General features: G+C 46.4%; 1 protein-coding gene across 1 annotated transcript in view; it reads left to right on the top strand.

Annotated features, from left to right (window-relative positions):
- The first annotated feature begins 1,114 nt into the window (after positions 1 to 1,114).
- The window catches only part of LOC124550738 (WAS/WASL-interacting protein family member 3-like), a 33,934-nt gene continuing 16,150 nt past the window's right edge, over positions 1,115 to 18,898 (top strand). Inside the window, exons 1-3 of the mRNA XM_047125458.1 lie at positions 1,115 to 1,253; positions 4,173 to 4,403; positions 7,479 to 7,808. Of these exons, the coding sequence (XP_046981414.1) occupies positions 1,115 to 1,253; positions 4,173 to 4,403; positions 7,479 to 7,808 (700 nt within the window). The remainder of the gene's footprint in view (positions 1,254 to 4,172; positions 4,404 to 7,478; positions 7,809 to 18,898) is intronic.

Raw genomic sequence — 18,898 nt, forward strand, 5'->3', positions numbered from 1 at the left:
ACAAGGGTGACAGCGGTAACAAACCGAAAAAATCACAATTACGTTATTACTCTGTAACGCCCCCACGCTGACCACAGGTCCCTTGTAACAAAATATTTAGCGTCATGAATTATATAACACACACACACACACAAACACACACACACAGAGCCGGAGAAACTTTTGGAGGTTGTTCAAGCACGCGTTCCGAGTATGTAGGTATAAGGGACCTATGGTCTCAGGCATTGGGAGTTTGTAAATAATTTTATAATACTTTATTCCGAAAGTAGTTTATCAAATAATCTAGCACTGTAGTCGTTTATTGATTTTAAGTGACTGAAATGGACTGTAGATACCTATTTGACAACTTTCGTAACAAGGTATGAGGATTCGTCAGTCGAAACAAGTAAACTGTAAACTCCACGAAAGAAGATCGTGACTGTTGTGATCTTTATAGTCTTTTATTCCCATCTCGTTAAGATAGGCGGGCTGTTTTAGGACTTTGTCATTTTTAGGCCAATATCCCAACAGGATCGGTATGCAGCAGAAGGGATCCGAATCGGTAATCCTTGGGACGGAATTTCCAGTTCTGACATTCACCTGATGAGGAAGGAGAAGTCGTAACTTAGTCGGAACTGTGCTCTTGGAACTATTTCATTTTATTTCTGGGAAAAAGTTATCAGTTCTGTTAAATCTTCTCGGTGTCCAGACCGTGACATATCGGAGGGGGAAGGGGGCATACTGCCGCACACGCCATTTCCTGCATTTACGTACGCGAATGACACCCTCCAGATAACATGACTGCCAGTAGAAGCTGGAAGTAGAAGCTGCGTCCCCCTAAGTTCCGACAGAGTGTCGTATCCTGGCGAAGAAGACGATGTTAATCTTCGAAAACTAGAGTCTAACCCGATATGACTGACGAAGAAGACTGTGCTCATCTTTGAAAGCTCGACTTTCAACCCCGATATGCTCATCTTACACAAGGACACCGCCGTGAAAGTTACATTTAGGTGCGCGAATTTCTTCAGCGTTGTAACCCAACGAAATACTACACTTCGTTGCGTGTACCCACGTGTGAACAATCTACAAACCAAGCACTCCAGAAATCGAAAGCGAGAGGAATTACGACTGCAAGATGGACAAAGGGACAGCCAACGACCCTGGAAGCGGTAGAGAGCGAGTGCGCATGCGCGCCGCCCTGGACCCACCCCCGCCGCCTCGGCCAGTGGTCAGCGCCCGGCCACCTGTTGATGGGGGTGGCCACCCCGCAGTCCGCGCGTGTCCATGTGTGAGGCAATCGGGGGAGGGCCTGTGTCCGCCTGTGCACACTGGCCAGTGGTCACTCTCCACCTGCCGCCTCTAGCTCGCCATTGGTCGAATAAGCTGTCGTGCTGGAGGGGGACGGCTTTAGAGATTTCCGGGAAACGGCGGCTCTGTCCCCCACGGGATGACCGTGCGACGCGTTTGCAGCATACTAGTACGGGCTGCGAACAGTGCCTTCTGGCAAGGAGAGTTGTCACTGTACTCTACTTACTAAACACCCAACACGAACAGCGTGTACTGGAGACCGTGTCGTGCTATTTAAGGGTTTATAAAGGTTAGCTCCAGAATGTTTTCTCGTGGTAGCCTCAAACGCATGGTGAGTTCCAATCTATTTTGACACCACTTTTTCGTTTTTAACGTTTTATGCAATTTAGTTTCGTATTTATAACTTTATAGCGCAATATGAATGTCTACTGGTATTGAGTTTCTTTTAAATTACAAAACATCATAATCACCTTTGACAGTTAAAATTGCTTATAAAGACAAGTATTAGAATTTCATATGTCAGTAATTCTGAAGTGGAATTCAGCGAAAATTTCGTGCTTCACCTTCTTGTTTTTCGTGGCCATATCCGAAATCTTCACGGCGTCAGCAAGTTATTGCGGATTTGCCAGTGGTAGTGGCAAAGGGTGATCCGATGCCGTTCTTTGTTGAAATAAGGAATACCCGGAGCCTTACTTTTCATAAAATGTATTAATTACGCTACCAGTTTCGACACTACGTTAGTGTAATCTTTAGGCCCGTAATGTAGTGCCGAAACTGGTCGGGTGAATAATACATTTTATAAAAAAAACGGCTGTTGATATTCCTTATTTATATAAGCTAATGGCCAGCCGTAGTCCTACATCCACTTCAGTGATGGATCATTTAGGATGCCCTCCCTTCTGTTCAAAAAATGTTCAAATGTGTGTGAAGTCTTATGGGACTTAACTGCTAAGGTCATCAGTCCCTAAGCTTACACACTACTTAACCTAAATTATCCTAAGGACAAACACACACACCCATGCCTCCCTTCTGTCCCCAATCCTTACGCCTCTAGGGCAGAATTCGTGTACCTCAATATGTCCGTGTCTAGCGTTATCCATGCGAAAGTGTGAGAACGTTTCCTAAACGTTTGCGAATCGTGTAACTGAGGTGAGACGTGGAAACCAGCTCGGTGTTCACCAAGTCGGATGCGGAAAACCATCTAAAAACACATTCAGGCCTGCCAGCACACCGGCGCCCGTCGGCAACCCTCCAGGCGAATACGATACGGGGCCGTCGCGCACGCCTGTCCCTTGAGGGTAATTTCGTGATTCAGCATATTTTTAAGGTTTTGTTAAGTGCTGAAATACTTTTCGCTGCATTTCAGTCTAAAATGGATGTTGTTGTTGTGGTGCAGCCATCTATGTTGTTCTATCTTGTACAATCCTCTACCTCTCCGAATAACTGTCCTTTAGAGCCTGTTTACTGTATTTCGTTGTTGCTCTCCCTCTACAATTTTTACCAGCCCTCTCCCCCTCCCCCCCCCCCCCCCCCCCAAACCAGCCCACAATACGCTCCAGTACAAGGAAGTTGATCCCTTAATGTCTCAGAATACGAATAGACGCCCTCTTCTGCCACTAATTTTTTTCCTCCCCACTTCTCTTGATTGCTTCCTCGTTAGTTGCATGATGTACTTTCTGATCTTCAGCATTCTTCTCTAGCACCACGTTTCAAAAGCTTCTATTCTGTTCTGAAATGTTTATCGTCCACAATTCGCTTCCATCCACGTTTCACTTCCATATATGGCTACCTCCAAAGAAATACTTTCAGAGAAGACGTCCTAAGACTTAAATCTATACTCGATGTTAACAAATTCCTCTTCTTCAAAAACGCTTACCTTATCATTGTTGTTCTGCATTTTAGAAGCTTTCTTCTTCGGCCATAGTCAGTTATTCTATTGCACAAATAGCAAACCTCATCCATTGCTTTCAGTGACTCGTTTCCTGATGCTAATTACCTCCTTTGTTTCGCTTTTGTTGATGTTCGTCGTATAGCCTCCTTTCAAGACACTGTCCATTCTATTCAACTAATCTCTTTTTTTTTTTTTTTTTAAGGTGTGGCCTAAAGTCACTTAGGATTCCGGAACGCTTCATGCATTCTTTGTGGTCAGTGCACTTATTCTTCACCTGAAGTGTGACTTTTTGTGCGAGCCAGCTTAACTACAGAGCTTCAAGCATATATTCTGAAAGATTTTATTTCTTTTCCCAGGACGTAACACCTTCACCAAATTTTTCTTTGGCTTCCTTTACTGCTTGCTGAGTATATAGAGTGAATAACACCAGAAACGCTGTCTCACTCCCTTCTCAAACACTGCTTCTCTCTCATCCCTCTCAACTACCGTCAGTTTCCAGTACGCGGTAGACAAATTCATGCTCCCTGTATTTTACCTCTGCTATCATCAGAACATTGCATTCTGTAAGAAACTGGATAAACAATGAGACCGTAGCAGTCTGTAGTACAAATAAGCCAGCTGGTGTGGACGAGCGGTTCTAGGCGCTTCAGTCTGGAACCACGCGACCGCTACGGTCGCAGGTTCGAATCCTGCCTCGGACATGGATGTGTGTGATGTCCTTGGGTTACTTAGGTTTAAGTATTTCTAAGTTCTAGGGGACTGATGACCTCCGATATTAAGTCCCATAGTGCTTAGAGCCATTTCTGAGTATAAATAAATAATTTTGCAGAGGAAGCCAGGCCAGAAAGCTTGCCAATAAAATTAATTTTTTTCTATGACTGTCACTCTCAAATGGTCTAGCCATTAACGATTTTACTGTCGTAATGCTGCGCCACCGACTCCCGGCACGGACTGCCCCTATTCAGACGGCGCTTGCGCTGTTTCTCCCGTACAGCAGACGCCGAGTCGCCGCCCGGACAGGACACGCTGACATGCGGCGGCTGCGCCAAGGCGTTCGCGCTCGCCGACATCGTGCGCTTCATCCAGCACAAGGTGCTCTCCTGCGCCGCCGCCCCCGCCGCCTCCGCCGCCTCCACCACCGCCCCCGGCACGCCCTGCAACAACAACAACAACAACAGCGGCGCCGCCGCCAAGGACGACTACGACAGCGACGGCGGCAGCACCGGTGAGTGTCGCTTAGCACCTGCGACTGTGTCTAAAGCACCCTCCGCCAATCACCAACAGGCCTAGTTAAGGGTCTACACCTACGCAGTGCGAGCCCTCATACAATGGCTGGGTGGGAGGTTTTGCGTCTGGAGGCCAAAGATTGTGTGGACTTTTTCCACACACAATCCCATTTCAGAATATGCTTAAGACGTAGTTTCCATTTCAAATAAAAGGACGTACCAGACTTATTCCTTTTCAAAACGGTGTGCTTCTTTGTAGACATACTACCCTCCAAATCACACAAATATTCAACGTATTTTCCGATGTAATCTTTCAGTTCAAGGCTCCTATTTGCACTTATTTGAAGACAGAGCGCCTGTTTAATAATGTATTACGACACGATTGCACAAATACATAAACAAGGTATTCACTTTATCGGTCTCTGAAAGCATCTGAGTAATCCACCAGAAACCCTTGTAAAATGTATAACAAATACAGGTGCGCACCTGGAACTTTGTAATGACCTAAAATATTTCAATGTACATCGTATTGTCACACGCTAAAAGAGGACTAAATTTAAAATATCATCCTTTGCTGTCGTATTGTGGTTAGGCGCGAGAAGGCTATGGAAAAAGGGGGAATGGGGCAGGAGAGGTGACGAGGGAGAGGCAAAAGTGAAAGGATTTCATCCTCTCTGTATCTACTAACGTTTGCCGTAAAAAATCGTTTAAAACTGAAACTTGAAAAGCGGAGCCAAGATTGCAAATAATTAATCTTACAAAAAATTTTGGAAGTTTTAAATAATTTATCTTAAATATTTGAAGAAGGACGCGAAAAGAATTAAAATTTATGCACGTCACTGACTGCCATACCCTATGATTATGAAAATGTCTGTACATTTTTTATGCATAATCTAACATTTAAAACAAAAACTATGGAAAAATTATGTACTAAAATATAAGTGCTTATATTAAACGTTGTTTTTTGTTTATTGTTATTTCATCCCCCCTAGACCCATGTGGGCCGTCTATTCAATCACCTCTTCTGCCAGACGACATGTACGACTAACTGAAATTACAAAACAGAAACGTAATGGTGAGATATTTCTTCGTGTTTCGTTAAAACAATATTATTAAAAAGATGAAACAATTTTTAAAACTTATAAACAAAGATATAAATAGTCACTAATCCTCAAAATAAGCATTTCATCAGACTAAAACTGCAAGGACGTGCGCTGAGATAGGTAGTCTGTTGCTGAAGGGCAAAGGTTGCCCACTGAGGAGGGTAGAAATGTGGTAGTGTTGAGGACGGAGGACTGGTGCGTGGTATCGATACGGCAGAAGCGGCTCTTGGGAGACAAGAAGCGAGAAGTACGTGGTGTTAGAATTTGAAGGAATGAAGGGGGTAAGAGGAAGGGGAAAAGGGATAGGGAAACATGGAAAGGGAAAGAAAAGGTTCATGTTACGCCCTTATATGTGAATGAATAATTCAATTACGGAACCATAATCAAGCACATTTTGCATTAAAAAAAGTTGTTGTTGTTGTTGTTGCGGTCTTCAGTCCTGAGACTGGATTGATGCAGCTCTCCATGCTAATCTATCCTGTGCAAGCTTCATCGTTTCCCAGTACCTACTACAACAAAAATTGCAGCAAGGAAGACATAACTTAAAACCATATGTAAAAGTTACTTAAATGATAAAAAGATAGCAATTTGCTATTAAAATTGTGTGCATGAAGTTATGATAAAACAGACTTACATTAGGACAGCATTCTCCTCTACTGGGCTTTGCCACAATCACCTGTTACCAGTGAAACGTCCCCTTAGAAAAATTATAAATGACTGTGCTTAAACTGACACACAATATTTTTAGCGCAACGCAATCTGACTTTTAAAAATCCCTACAAAAGAATGGCCCTGATTAACAATAACCTATACCTTTCACGAATCACTTACCTCACAAAAATCTTCGTTACTCAAACTACTGCAATACAGTGTGCGCGAATACTGCCAGCTGAATAAAAGATTCTAACTACTGAAGGCACTAACTACTGATAGGCATAGTTAGCAAATGAAAGATTTTGATAGAGAACAAATAATGTTTTTACCTTAATACTGTTCAAAAGTCATAATATATATATCAGTTCATGACATCCAGCCTTACAAATTTACTGTCTCTGATGGACACACGTCCAGATCATCCGCTCTCAAAACTCCGCCATCTCTCTCCCCACATCCACCACTGCTGGCGGCTCACCTCCAACTGCGCAACGCTACGCGCTGTTAACGGCCAACTGCCCAACACTACAATAGCAAATTCCAACAATGCAAACCAGCCACAGACTGCACACAGTACAGTCAGTGTTTTTCATACAGAGCTCTTCGTGGCGTTACCAACATAAAGAACCTAAACAGCCTACTTACACTAGAACTACACGGAACATTACGGATGCAATTCAGGCCAAAACTACAAACCGAGAGATATGTCCCTACAGTGGTACTGCAACGCAGTGTTGAAACTTCCCGGCAGACTGAACTGTGTGCCTCACTGTAACTCGAACCTGGGACCTTTATCTTTCGCAGGCAAGAGCTCTACAGACTGAGCTAACCAAGAACGACTCACAGCCCGTCATCAAAGCTTCCCTTCGCCCGGTACCCCGTCATGCACCATCGAAAATACGCAAAGTTCTCCTGTAGACCTTACTGGACTATCCTGGAAATTATCCTCTAGATTGTGGCTAAGACATTTCCCTGCAGTATCCTTTCCTCCAAGGGTGCTAGTTCCGCAAGATATATAGGAGAACGCCTGTGATGTTTCGTAGGCAGGAGAAGGGAACTGGCGAAAGTAGAGCTGTGAAGACGGCTCGTGTGTCGTGCTCCGACTGCACAGTCGGTGGAGCACTTTCAAGATACAGGTCCCAAGTTCGAGTCCCAATCCGACACATTTAATCTGTCACCGAGATTCAAATCGGCGCACACTTAGATTCAGGGTGAGAAATCATTCTGGAAAGACAGTACTGTGTCGAAACGCTTAGCGCACCTCGGCCCGGTCGTGGCGTGTGGCACGTTGTAGAGAAGACGCCCCGGTCTCCGCAGGTGGGGTGGTGAGCTCTCGCCGGCCCAGCATTTCGGCGCCCATCACGACGCGGAAGGCGCGCCCGCCTCCCGCCGCCTCCCCGTCCGCCCCCGGGGGCGGCGAGGCCTCTCCGCTGCCGCTGCTGCCGATGCTGTCGCCGCCGCCGCCCAGCTCGACGCCCAAGCGTCGCGGCGCCGACAGCGACGACGAGGAATCGCTGGCTGACGCGAAGCCGCCGCGCGGGCTCGTCAAGCTCGAGGACGCCGCCTCCTCGCCCGAGGACGCCGCCTCCGGCGTCAAGCGCTGCAAGACCGACGTCGCCGACGCCGAGTCCAACACCACCAACTCAGGTAGGTCTCCTGTTCCAGGCTGTCTCTTTTACGACGTACTGTGCTGAACCTGAGGGAGTGTCATAGTATACACTGTGCCGAAGCTCAGGGAAGGTCCCAGTATATGCTGTGTCAGACCTACTACTGTCTCTTTCACGACCTACTGTGCTGAACCTGAGGGAGTGTCGCAGTATACACTGTGCTGAAGCTCAGGGAAGGTCCCAGTATATACTGTGTCAAACCTACTACTGTCTCTTTCACGACCTACTGTGCTGAACCTGAGGGAGTGTCACAGCATACACTGTGCTGAAGCTCAGGGAAGGTCCCAGTATATACTGTGTCAAACCTACTACTGTCTCTTTCAAGATCTACTGTGCTGAACCTGAGGGAGTGTCGCAGTATACACTGTGCCAAAGCTCAGGGAAAGTCCCAGTATATACTGTGTCCAACCTACTACTGTCTCTTTCACGACGTACTGTGCTGAACCTGAGGGAGTGTCGCAGTATCCACTGTGCCGAAGCTCAGGGAAGGTCGCAGTATGTACTGTGTCAAACCTACTACTGTCTCTTTCACGACCTACTGTGTTGAACCTGAGGGAGTGTCGCAGTATATACTGTGCTGAAGCTCAGGAAGGGTCCCGGTATATACTGTGTCAAACCTACTACTGTACATAACATACAAAGTCCCAATCTCTGCTGTGCAACACATATGGGAAGGTTCCAGCACCTGGAGAAAAGGTCCCAGTATCCATGGACAGAGACGTAACTCTCTGTCCGAATAGGGTCCAGAAGATCCAACAGTACCGACGGCCGTGTCATCCTCAAGTGAGGAGTCACAAGCTGGGGATATGGAGTGGCATGTGGTCAGCACACCGCTCTCACGGCCGTTGCCAGTATTCGTGACCAGAGCTGCTAATTCTCAGTCAAGTAGTTCGTCAATTGGACTCACAAGGGCTGAGTGCACCCCTCTTGCCGGCCGGAGTGGCCGTGCGGTTCTAGGCGCTACAGTCTGGAGCCGAGCGACCGCTACGGTCGCAGGTTCGAATCCTGCCTCGGGCATGGTTGTGTGTGATGTCCTTAGGTTAGTTAGGTTTAATTAGTTCTAAGTTCTAGGCGACTGATGACCTCAGAAGATAAGTCGCATAGTGCTCAGAGCCATTTGAGCCATAGCCACCCCGCTTAACAACAGCGCTCGGTAGCCCGGGCAATCACCCATCCAAGTGCCAGCCAAGCCCGAAAGCGCGTAACTTAGGTGACATGACGGGAATCGGTGTTACCACTGCGGACAGGCCGTTGGCCGTGGTGCGAGACGGAAGGGAATGTAAAATCTTTTTCACTCCAGTTGCTGACAAGTACAACAACCAAGACTTTTTGAATGGACTAAGCGGTTTGTTCTTGAAAAAAGAGGAAGTGTCTTACATGTTACCAAAGCATAAAGAAGAATATGGGCAGTGAGCCATGAAAATTAACTTTACAAGAACTCAATACTTGGTTGTCAAAGGTATAGGAAGGGATCTTGTTATGAATGCTGGATCTGTAATAAATAGGGACGTTCATATAACATACGGTAGAAGCAACGAGGAAATAAAGCACAGAATAGGAGAGGAAAATTACGCAGTTACACTCCAATACGCGCGATAAAACTACGATTGAAAATTTGAAAAGGGGGACCTACGAAAATATAGTTGAGAACAATGCTCAGTATGGGTATGGACTATGGGAAGTCTCTAGTGTCAATGAAAAGAAATTAAAGGCACTGGAGTTCTGGAAACGATGCTGTAAAGTAACAAGAAATAAATAAGAAATGAACCATTACGCGTACAGATGGGAGATGCAAAGAATATCGACTTCATAGAAGAACGTCAGAGGAAAGATGACCTTCTAACGTATGGTACTGGAGACCTCCACGAACGAAAAAGAGGAAGACCCCGGTTACACACAAAAGAAGTTCAAATGTGTGTGAATTCTAAGGGACCAAACTGCTGAGGTCATCGATCCCTAGACTGACACACTACTTAAACTAACTTGTACTAAGAGCAAAACACACACACACCCATGCCCGAGGGAGGACTCGAACCTCCGGCGGGAGGGGCCGCGCAGTTCGTGACATGACGCCTGAAACCGCACGGCCACTCCGCGTGGCAGACCGGTTACACCGGCGTGCACTGTAGGACAGAGTCATGCAAGAAGAGGACTGGCAGGACAGAAGGAGAGGGAAACTTGGATGCGAGAGACTCCGCATGCTGTCGAAAACTCGTAGAAAGAAGAAGAAGAAGAAGAATAAGAGGAACTAGGGGAATGCCCCAATACCTACAGTACGGGACCTAAAGGAATGTCACAGTACCTGCCGTGTGTAACCCAAGGAAGGGCCACAGAGATTGTGTGATTTCTATCTTGTGGATCACTAGTAGAGACCTTCCGACTGTCAATGTCAGCTTTCGAAATCGGAACCAGTTGCTGTATTTTCTTCAAATAGCATGATTGTTCTTGCGAGGCTGAAAGCACCACCTTCCATTGCTCCCACTAAATAAAAACTTTTCTCGCAGAACCAGGAATCGACCATGGTTTCTCTATTGCACAGCAGCTCGATACGTGGACCACTAATCGGTTACTTTAAGAGTCTCCTGGCCTCCCTCACAGCACTTGCATCAGCTCGGCACTCCATCATCTTCTACGACGTCAGCTATTACACTCTTTCCAGCTAATTCTCCTCGTGAAATTTATCCTCGGCTATACTATATAATTAAGTCCAAAAGGAAAAGCCTTTTGAGCAAATGAACACTTACCTCGAATCCTGTTCATTCGTATAAAAAATAAAATCACAGTTCATGCATTCCAGAAGTAAAATTAGTAATATGAGTAATGAAGTAATGCGATGCTAATTTCTCCTTCCTGATGAAACGGCTACAAGATTCGGCGCGACTCCAGTAATCAAAACTTTCGTTAGCACGGTCGAATTGAGGCAGACTATGACACTTCTCCTCAGGTATAAAATAAATCTCTGTTCGTGGAGTGTTACGCGAAATTAAGTTTTGAAGGGTAACAATGACAGAGGTTGTTGCATTGCCGCAGTTCGTCTTTGTGCTACAGTGGAATTATAGAATTATGAAAAATGTTAGTGACACAGAAAGTTTTGGTTATCCTCAAACATAATCACACGTGTAAAGCAGACACGCACGCAGACGCACGCACTTATCCAGATGCCGGACCGCATTCTGCCTTTCGCATTTCTTAAGAAACAGTCTGGAACACTCGCCGGGCTTAATTGCTGGGACAGCAGTTCTCATTTCGCTGCCTCGCATGTGTGTGCTTTTTTTAATTTTTTCTACGCCGTCTGTTTCGCTGCTCCTGCTACGCATTAAGTGGTCAAGAAATGAGCTGACCTTTGGGCTGCTATTCCAGCGCTTTCGGTCGCACACGTCCCTTCACTTTGGAAATTCCCAGAATCTACCTCTGGGCAGCAATGGCGCCTATCGTCCTACTCGGGAAGGAGAACACGGTAACTTACACCGGAAGTGTTCCAGCTGTGGAAGTCCGTGAGGTGCGGCATGGGAGGACAGTGGTACATGCAGGTCAAAGAATTCCTCGCCGATGACAGTAGCTGCAGCTGATTCAACAGTGTTAGTGACACGTCGGATTAGAAACATCCTGGCAGACCAGCGCTCTCTGCCGTATCAGGACTCGAACCTGGAATCTTTATCAACCGGGTGTCAGTCTCTACCTATCAAAGCACGGCTCACAACCCGTCACCACAGCTTTATTTCCTCAAGAACTTCTTCCTTCCTGGGAGAAAGGGTATTGCGGGAGAAACGGCTTAGCCACAGCGTACGTGATTATTTCCAGAACTAATTTTCACTCACCAGTGGAGCGTGCGTTGTTTTGAAACTTTCTGGCTGATCAAGAAGAGCTGTGAGGGCGGATAGTGACTGCTTCTAGGATAACTCAGTCGGTAGAGCGCTTTGCCGCAATGGCGAAAGGTCTCAGGTTCGAGACCCGATCTGGCAAGAAGTTTCATATCAGTGCAAACTGTGCTGCAGATGAAAATTCGTTCTGTAAATAGGTTGGATTTACTAAGTCATAATGTCATGCACGAAAGCAACCAACCAAATTCGTCGTTCTGCAACACTGTCAAGCCACATTAACGACCCCGCCCGGATAGCCGCGCGGTCTAACGCGCTGCTTCCCGAGCGGGAAGGCGTGGCGGTCCCTGGCACGAATCCGCCTGGTGGATTAGTGTCGAGTTCCCGTGTGCCGGCCAGTCTGTGGATGGTTTTTAAGGCGGTTTTCTATCCATCTCAGCGAATGCGGGCTGGTTCTCCTTATTCTGCCTCAATTACTCTACGTCGGCGACTGGTGCACAAACACTGTCTCCACGTACGTTTGCACCATAATTACTCTACCACGAAAACATTTGGGTTGGGGTTACACTCGTCTGGAATGAGATGTTCCTGGAGGGGCACTGGACGCAGAACAGCATAATAACCCTGGGTTCGGTGTGGGGCGGCTGTGGAGTGGGTGGACTGCTGTGGCCTGTTGTGGCATTGTGAACCACAGAGGACTACGGCCCAGACGAAGCCTCTCCATCTTTTCTAGGTCCCCGGTTTAAATACACACATTAGCATAACCAGCACCATGTTCGACGTCAACGTGCAATAGCCACTCACAGACGGCAGTTGGCACCACTAACAGCGGAAGGTAAATAAAGCGTATTGGGTGGATGCGGACAACAGTGCATTGTTGTAGTGATCTGGAAACGGAGCGATTTATCTGCTGTCCAGAAGAGCATGGTCATTGGCCTTCGGGTGAAGGGTGGAAGCGTTTCCGAAACGGGTGAGCTTGTAAACTGATCGCGTGCTGCCGCGGTTGAAGTGTACTGAGCATGGCAAAATGGCGCTATCGAAAACGGCGCCGAGACACAACGGGCCATCGATGAAGGGGTGAACGTCGGCTGCACAGACGTCTGTGGGTGAGTAGACGTGCAACTGACTGCCCAGATGAACCAAGGGACTGCCAACAGCGCTCCTGGACGATTATTCGGCGAACATTGCTGCATGCCCCCCCCCCCCCATCCCCCACCTTGTCAGGCGCATGATTATTGTACCGACGCCAGTCGCTGTTCATGGTCAACGAAGGCTGTTGTTTGTATACCAGAACTGGACGTCCACTGGGTGCTGGCAGTTGGCCTTTACAGGTGAATCACTTTTGTGGACCCTAGAACAATCGTCGAAAGCGTCCATGCCGGAGGAGGGAGTGCTATGATGGAGAATGTTTTCGTGGTATTTCTTGGTGATTTCGTCTTTCTGCAAGGCAAAATATCCATCTCTATAATGGTATGTCCCAGGAGGACATTGCAACGCTCGTAGTGTACACGTGTGGTTCGAAGAGGACCAGGATGAGTCCACCGTACACCCCTGCCCACCAGGCTCCCCGGATTTAAATCCAATCGAGAACCTGTGGGACCAACCTCGATCGGGCTGCTCGCGCCACGGATCCACAACGGAGAAACCTGTCACAATCGACCTCGGCACTGGAGTCAGCACGGATCCACATCTTCCAGAACCTCATTCAACCTCATTCAGCGGACAGCCCTGCATAAAGTGGCTATCCAGACTTCTGCCAGGTGGTCATATTAATGTGACTAGAAAGTGTAGAAGATGAAACAAACCATCCTGTAATTCTGTTTCTGTTCCAAGCCAGCAGTGGTAACACTGGTTAAGCGCTGTCGGGCTGGGCTAGCACTTGGATGGGTGACCATCCGGTCTGCCGAGTGCTGTTGGCAAGCGAAGTGCACTCACCCTTTGTGAGGCAAACTGAGGAGCTACTTGATCGAGAAGTATCGGCTCCTATCTCGTAAACGCATACGGCTGGGAGAGCGGTGCTGACCACATGCCCCGCGCCCCCCAGTATCTGCACCCAGTGACTGCCTGTGGGCGGAGGATGACACGGTGGCCGGTCGGTACCGTTGGGGCTCCCTAGGCCCGTTGAGACGGAGGAGTTTATGTTCAAACACAGTCTCGAAAATTTCAATTTAGGAACCACTATAACTCCCAAGCAGATGCTTTTATACTGTGTTAAATCGCAATTAAAATTGTTCCGTAGCTTCCAAAGCTCTGGTGAAGAATTGCTGACCCCTATCTGTACACCGATTTAATGAAACCGTTGAGACGGAGTTTATTGTCCATTTTTTCTATTACTTCGTTACGTAGCCGATATGAAGCTTTAACTGCGGGTTGACCGAAGCGTCCGATCCCACCCGTCGGCTTTGACCCGTGACGTAAGGCTGTTGTGGTGTGTGACGTCACGACGGCGCGGAATTTAGTTTGTGAGAGTGGCGTGTTTGTAGGTGTCGTTTTGATGCGATCGGTAGTGCTCTCTGGTGGTGTCTTAGGTGATGTTTTTGGTTTAGTTTGCAAGTGTGGGGTCGTGTGTGTATTTTGGTAAATTGCTTTTTTTATGTCTTTGGTAGGTATGGGTATGACTGACAGCGTCAACAGTTTTCGGTTGTCGGCTATGATGGGGGACAGTGCGTTGTCTCTAATACAATTTCTTCAACTATTCGGATTTTTGGATGAAGTCATGAAGTGTTCAGTATGTCTTGAAGAAATAAGGCTTACTTAAAGTTCCGGGGTCTCAGACCATGGACGGCTGTATGTGGAGATATTGTAAGGATAACAGGTCAAGGGAAGTGTTCGATCGCAATTTATGGGATCGGGAGCTGCTGTTAAGTTGTATAGGTCAAGGGAAGTATCCGATTCCAGATGACATTGTGTTTAGTGGTATTTGGGGAGTTTTGTGAAGTCGGTTTTTTTCGTCGTTTTGCGTGGTTTTGTATGGGGGTGGGTATCTAAATTTGTTTATATTTAGTTTGACCTCACCCAAAAAAAACCTATTTCCCGCGCTTGTCCAGTTAGTGTCTTTAGGCTTTTTGTGGAACGTGTGTGTGTTTGTTTTTCGATGTATTTCCGTTCTCATAATGTGTACGTAACGACTTTATATGCGCCATATTGGAATCGTGGTTTATGGTCGTTTCCGCCATATTTGTGACGTCATGAGTCAGAGCAGACGGGCGGGATCGGAAGCTTCCGTATTTCCTTAACTGCTATAATGCACGTTGAGAACATAAGCTGATGACGTCTACAAATCACTGCACATCGAAATCTCGAACTGCATTTGTCACCGAGAGGGCCGGGAGTTCATCTCCCGGCGCGACCACTCGTGAGAATCGGCTCTCTTCGCGCTGTACCAGATTGGCAGAGGCGGTGAGTCACGAATTAGCTGGCCATTACCGATTCTAATCGCGTCGCCGGCTCTTAAGGGCACTCGCCCTGACATCCACTGTGCGTCCGCGTCCAGCTGCCCGTCTGCCTCACTGACCCAATTTGCATGCGGCTCTCTCCTCCCCCAACCCCCGTGTCCCCTGCTTGACCAGACGGACAGCTCCGGGATTTAATCTGAGAAGATGGGGTTGCGTGACGGGGACCCCACCCCTGCTCTGCGCTCGGATAACCGCGAGGGGAGCCCGGACCGTCTGGCAGCGCTCACTTCCCCACGGCTCAGTTTCGGGACCTCTGCTGTGTCCGGTGTGGACACTGCCCGATCAGTGAGAACTTCGCCCTGGCCGCGTCTCCTAACTATGTATATTGTTGTTGTTGTTGTTGTTGTGGTCAGTCCTTGTTAGTCTACCCTGTGGCCGCTGCGGCCGAGCGGTTGTAGGCGCTTCAGTCCGGAACCGCGCTGCTGCTACAGTCGCAGATTCGAATCCTGCCCCGGGCACGGATGTGTGTGATGTCCTTAGGTTAATTCGGTTTAAGTAGTTCGAAGTCTAGGGGGCTGATGACCTCAGATGTTAAGTCCCATGGTGGTTAGAGCTATTTTCTACCCTGTGTAATTACTTAAATGATATTAGTTTCTTGCGCTGTTACTGTTGAGATTAAATAATGCTTTTATTTCATATTGTTGACTGATTCCCCTGTGTAGCCGTTCTCAATTGTCTGCAATATATATCAGATACAATTAGAATACAAACCATAAACAACCATTGATTATATAGTCGAGAATTTAGGTAGTACAACCCGTAAAATGTACATACTTGGATTTTGGTCTGCCTATTTGTCTACGCAACACAATTTTAAAATCAGAGCGTGGTCGGTCTGGTATACAATAAAAAAAAGTCATAAGTATACAGAAGATACAATAAATGAAATATATAGCATAACTACTACTAGGCCGCCCCAGCTTTCCAAGGGTAATAATAAATAAACACGGCCTGACGGTTTATCTCGAGAAGCCTCGTCGATAAATTATGTACACGAACTTTCCTCGCAAATCAGTCATCAGTAACTGCGAACAATATCAAAATCCCTTCAAATTACCTCGAACATGCACGCAGGAATTAATCTACTGGCCTTTAGAATTACAGGCATAACACCAGGTGAAACTTCGTGGCAGAGTAAAACTGTGTGCCGAATCGACAACTCGAAATCGGGACATTTGCCTTTCGCTCTCAAGTGTTCTACCGACTGAGCTACCCAAGCACGACTCACGACCCGTCCTCACAGCTTCATTTCTGCCACTACCTCGTCTCCTACGCTCTCCTGCGAAACTTGCAGAACTAGCACTCCAGGAAGAAAGGATATTGCGGAGACATGGCAAACTTAGCAGAAGAGCTTCTGTGAAGTTTGGAAGGTAGGAGACGAGGTACTGGCAAACTTGAAGCTGTGAGGACAGGTCGTGAGTCGTGCTTGGATAGCTCAGATGGTAGAGCACTTACCAGCGCAAGTCAAAGTCCCGATTGCGAGTCTCGGTCCGGCACACAGTTTTAATCTGTCAGAAAGTTTGGAATCAGCGCACACTCCACTGCAGAGTGAAAATTTCATTCTGTAGAACACCAGGTGCTTCAAAAACCATCACTGCATAGCACTGTCGCAAATGAAACGGAGTACTCAACAGCGATGTCTTGTGGCTTATTACTCAGAGGTAAGCCTCAGCGGAAGGATATGCTCTGCGTATAACCTTTGTTAACCATACACCTGACATCTGAGTGGCAGGAAAGGATAGAGAGAATACTGTTTCTTTGTAATGTGTGCAAGGTACCCTCCTTTATGTACACTTACGTTACGAAGTATGTGAGACAAACAAAATGATGGTGAAAGTGATGATTAGAAGAAAAATGGAGTAACGAGTTGTTATAATAAGAACTGGAGAAGGCGTGATTGTGGGGAAAGTAAAAGAATCAGCAATTTCTCGCGAGCTGTGTTAATATAAAGTTCGAGTTTCCGGCCGACTTTTCGTCGCGAAAGGGACACATTTTGATGAGATTCACTGTTTAGCCTTTATTGTAGCCGAACTCAGATTTTCGTAAAAACAGCAAGATAACATTTTTGTCTGGATGATCATCTTCTGCAATAGCTGTCATCAGTCAAGTCTTATTTGTTTTTCATTTTCCTCACTTAAGCGTACTACACCAACACTAAATTCGTTTCGTTTCTATTGACAAAGTATCATACTGCTGGCTACTGTTTATTCCTCCACTTTACATCTATGAATCGGCCGCCTTTACCCTCGTTGGTACTAGAGAGTGTAGTCGGAAAAGCTTCACCCTTGGTATTTCTTTCTTCCGCTTTTATGAACTCGGTTTTTATTCTTCTGTATTAGCGTTCTTTGCATTTTACTTTCAATTTTCTGCATATGAGGTTTATTGCTCTTTACTCCACTCTTCTAAAACTTCACCCGAGTTAGTTTAATAAACAGAGTTTCGGGTTTATAAGCGGTACTGTTTGGATTTGTCGCCCACAGAGCGACAACAGTCATAGGTTAGCTCGGGGCTTCCATCGTCCTTTCGCATCTTCTGTCCACTCAGCAAAATAACTCCGCGACTACTTGTATGGCTTTCACCGTCGTGAAAGCTGAAGAATTACAGAAGTGTAATTACGCGGTAGATGGAATTATGCGAGGAAAGAGGTACACAGGAAACGCTTACGTAAGGAGGGACAGATTAGTTGGACATTTGCTGTGGCGGCCAGGAACTTAATCCCTAGGTATTTAGTCCAATCGACAACTTTTAAATTTGTGAATCTATGGTGTAACCGAAAGTTAACGGAATTTTTTTTAGACCTCAGTTGGAGGACCTCACACTTTTTATCGTACAGGGTCGACTGCCACTAAACAGTAAGAGACGGCATCATCTGCAAGCGAAATATTAGGATTGCTCCGATTGTCTTTAAAATCGTTTATACAGGGTGAATCAAAACTGCAGTCTCCAGCGACTTTGGACGGTTCCTTGCATACCAACAGCACAAATATTTGCGTAACGAAATTTTTCCGCGCGCATATGTAGAACAGAAAATGGCCATTGGCGGCAGGGCATTTTGCAACGTTGTTGTCAGTCAATGTGCTGCCGAGCTAGTGCAAGCGACCTACAGTTTAACATGCAATGCGGACCCCGTATTGTTCCTGGCGACTGCTCACATTGTTGGGAGGTGATGGCTAGGTTACAACAAAGAGTGATTTTTTCGAACACGTTGAGTTACCGTGCTCGCTCAGCCTGACCAGCAGACCCACCACGTATGTAGATGGCTTATCTATCGGTTTTGATGAGTGTGTATCAAGATATGCTACGTATATGTCTGTATCTTTGTGTTGACTTGGAGGCTTAAACTATGGATACCACCAATGGACCACTGACCTTAATATGTGACATAAATTTTAACCTGATATCTCTACTCGTTCCTGAGAAAAAAGGGGGATCTTAACGGTTTGACAGACAGACGGATGAAAAACAAATTGTTTCTCGATGGGTTTTTTCCGATTGAGGTATGGATCCCTAACAACGATCACACTCTTATTTCAACGTTATTAAAATAATTACTCATATTTTGTGTAAGGCCTGTTTTAATTTTTGTACAACGAAATCAGATAACTTATGACACAGTCTAAAATTAGAAAAAAATACATATAGGCCCGGAATCAAACTCCCGAGTTGGAGTACGTTAGCGCAAAACATTACCCCTCGCACTTACCGGGTTAAAAAGCTACACGATCCATACATATTATAAAAATGTTTGTGTGTGTGTTCCACATCTACTCCTAAACCACTGGACCGATTCAACCAAA

The sequence above is a fragment of the Schistocerca americana genome, chromosome 9 (genome assembly GCF_021461395.2).
Source record: "Schistocerca americana isolate TAMUIC-IGC-003095 chromosome 9, iqSchAmer2.1, whole genome shotgun sequence".
NCBI classification, from domain to species: Eukaryota; Metazoa; Arthropoda; class Insecta; order Orthoptera; family Acrididae; genus Schistocerca; species Schistocerca americana.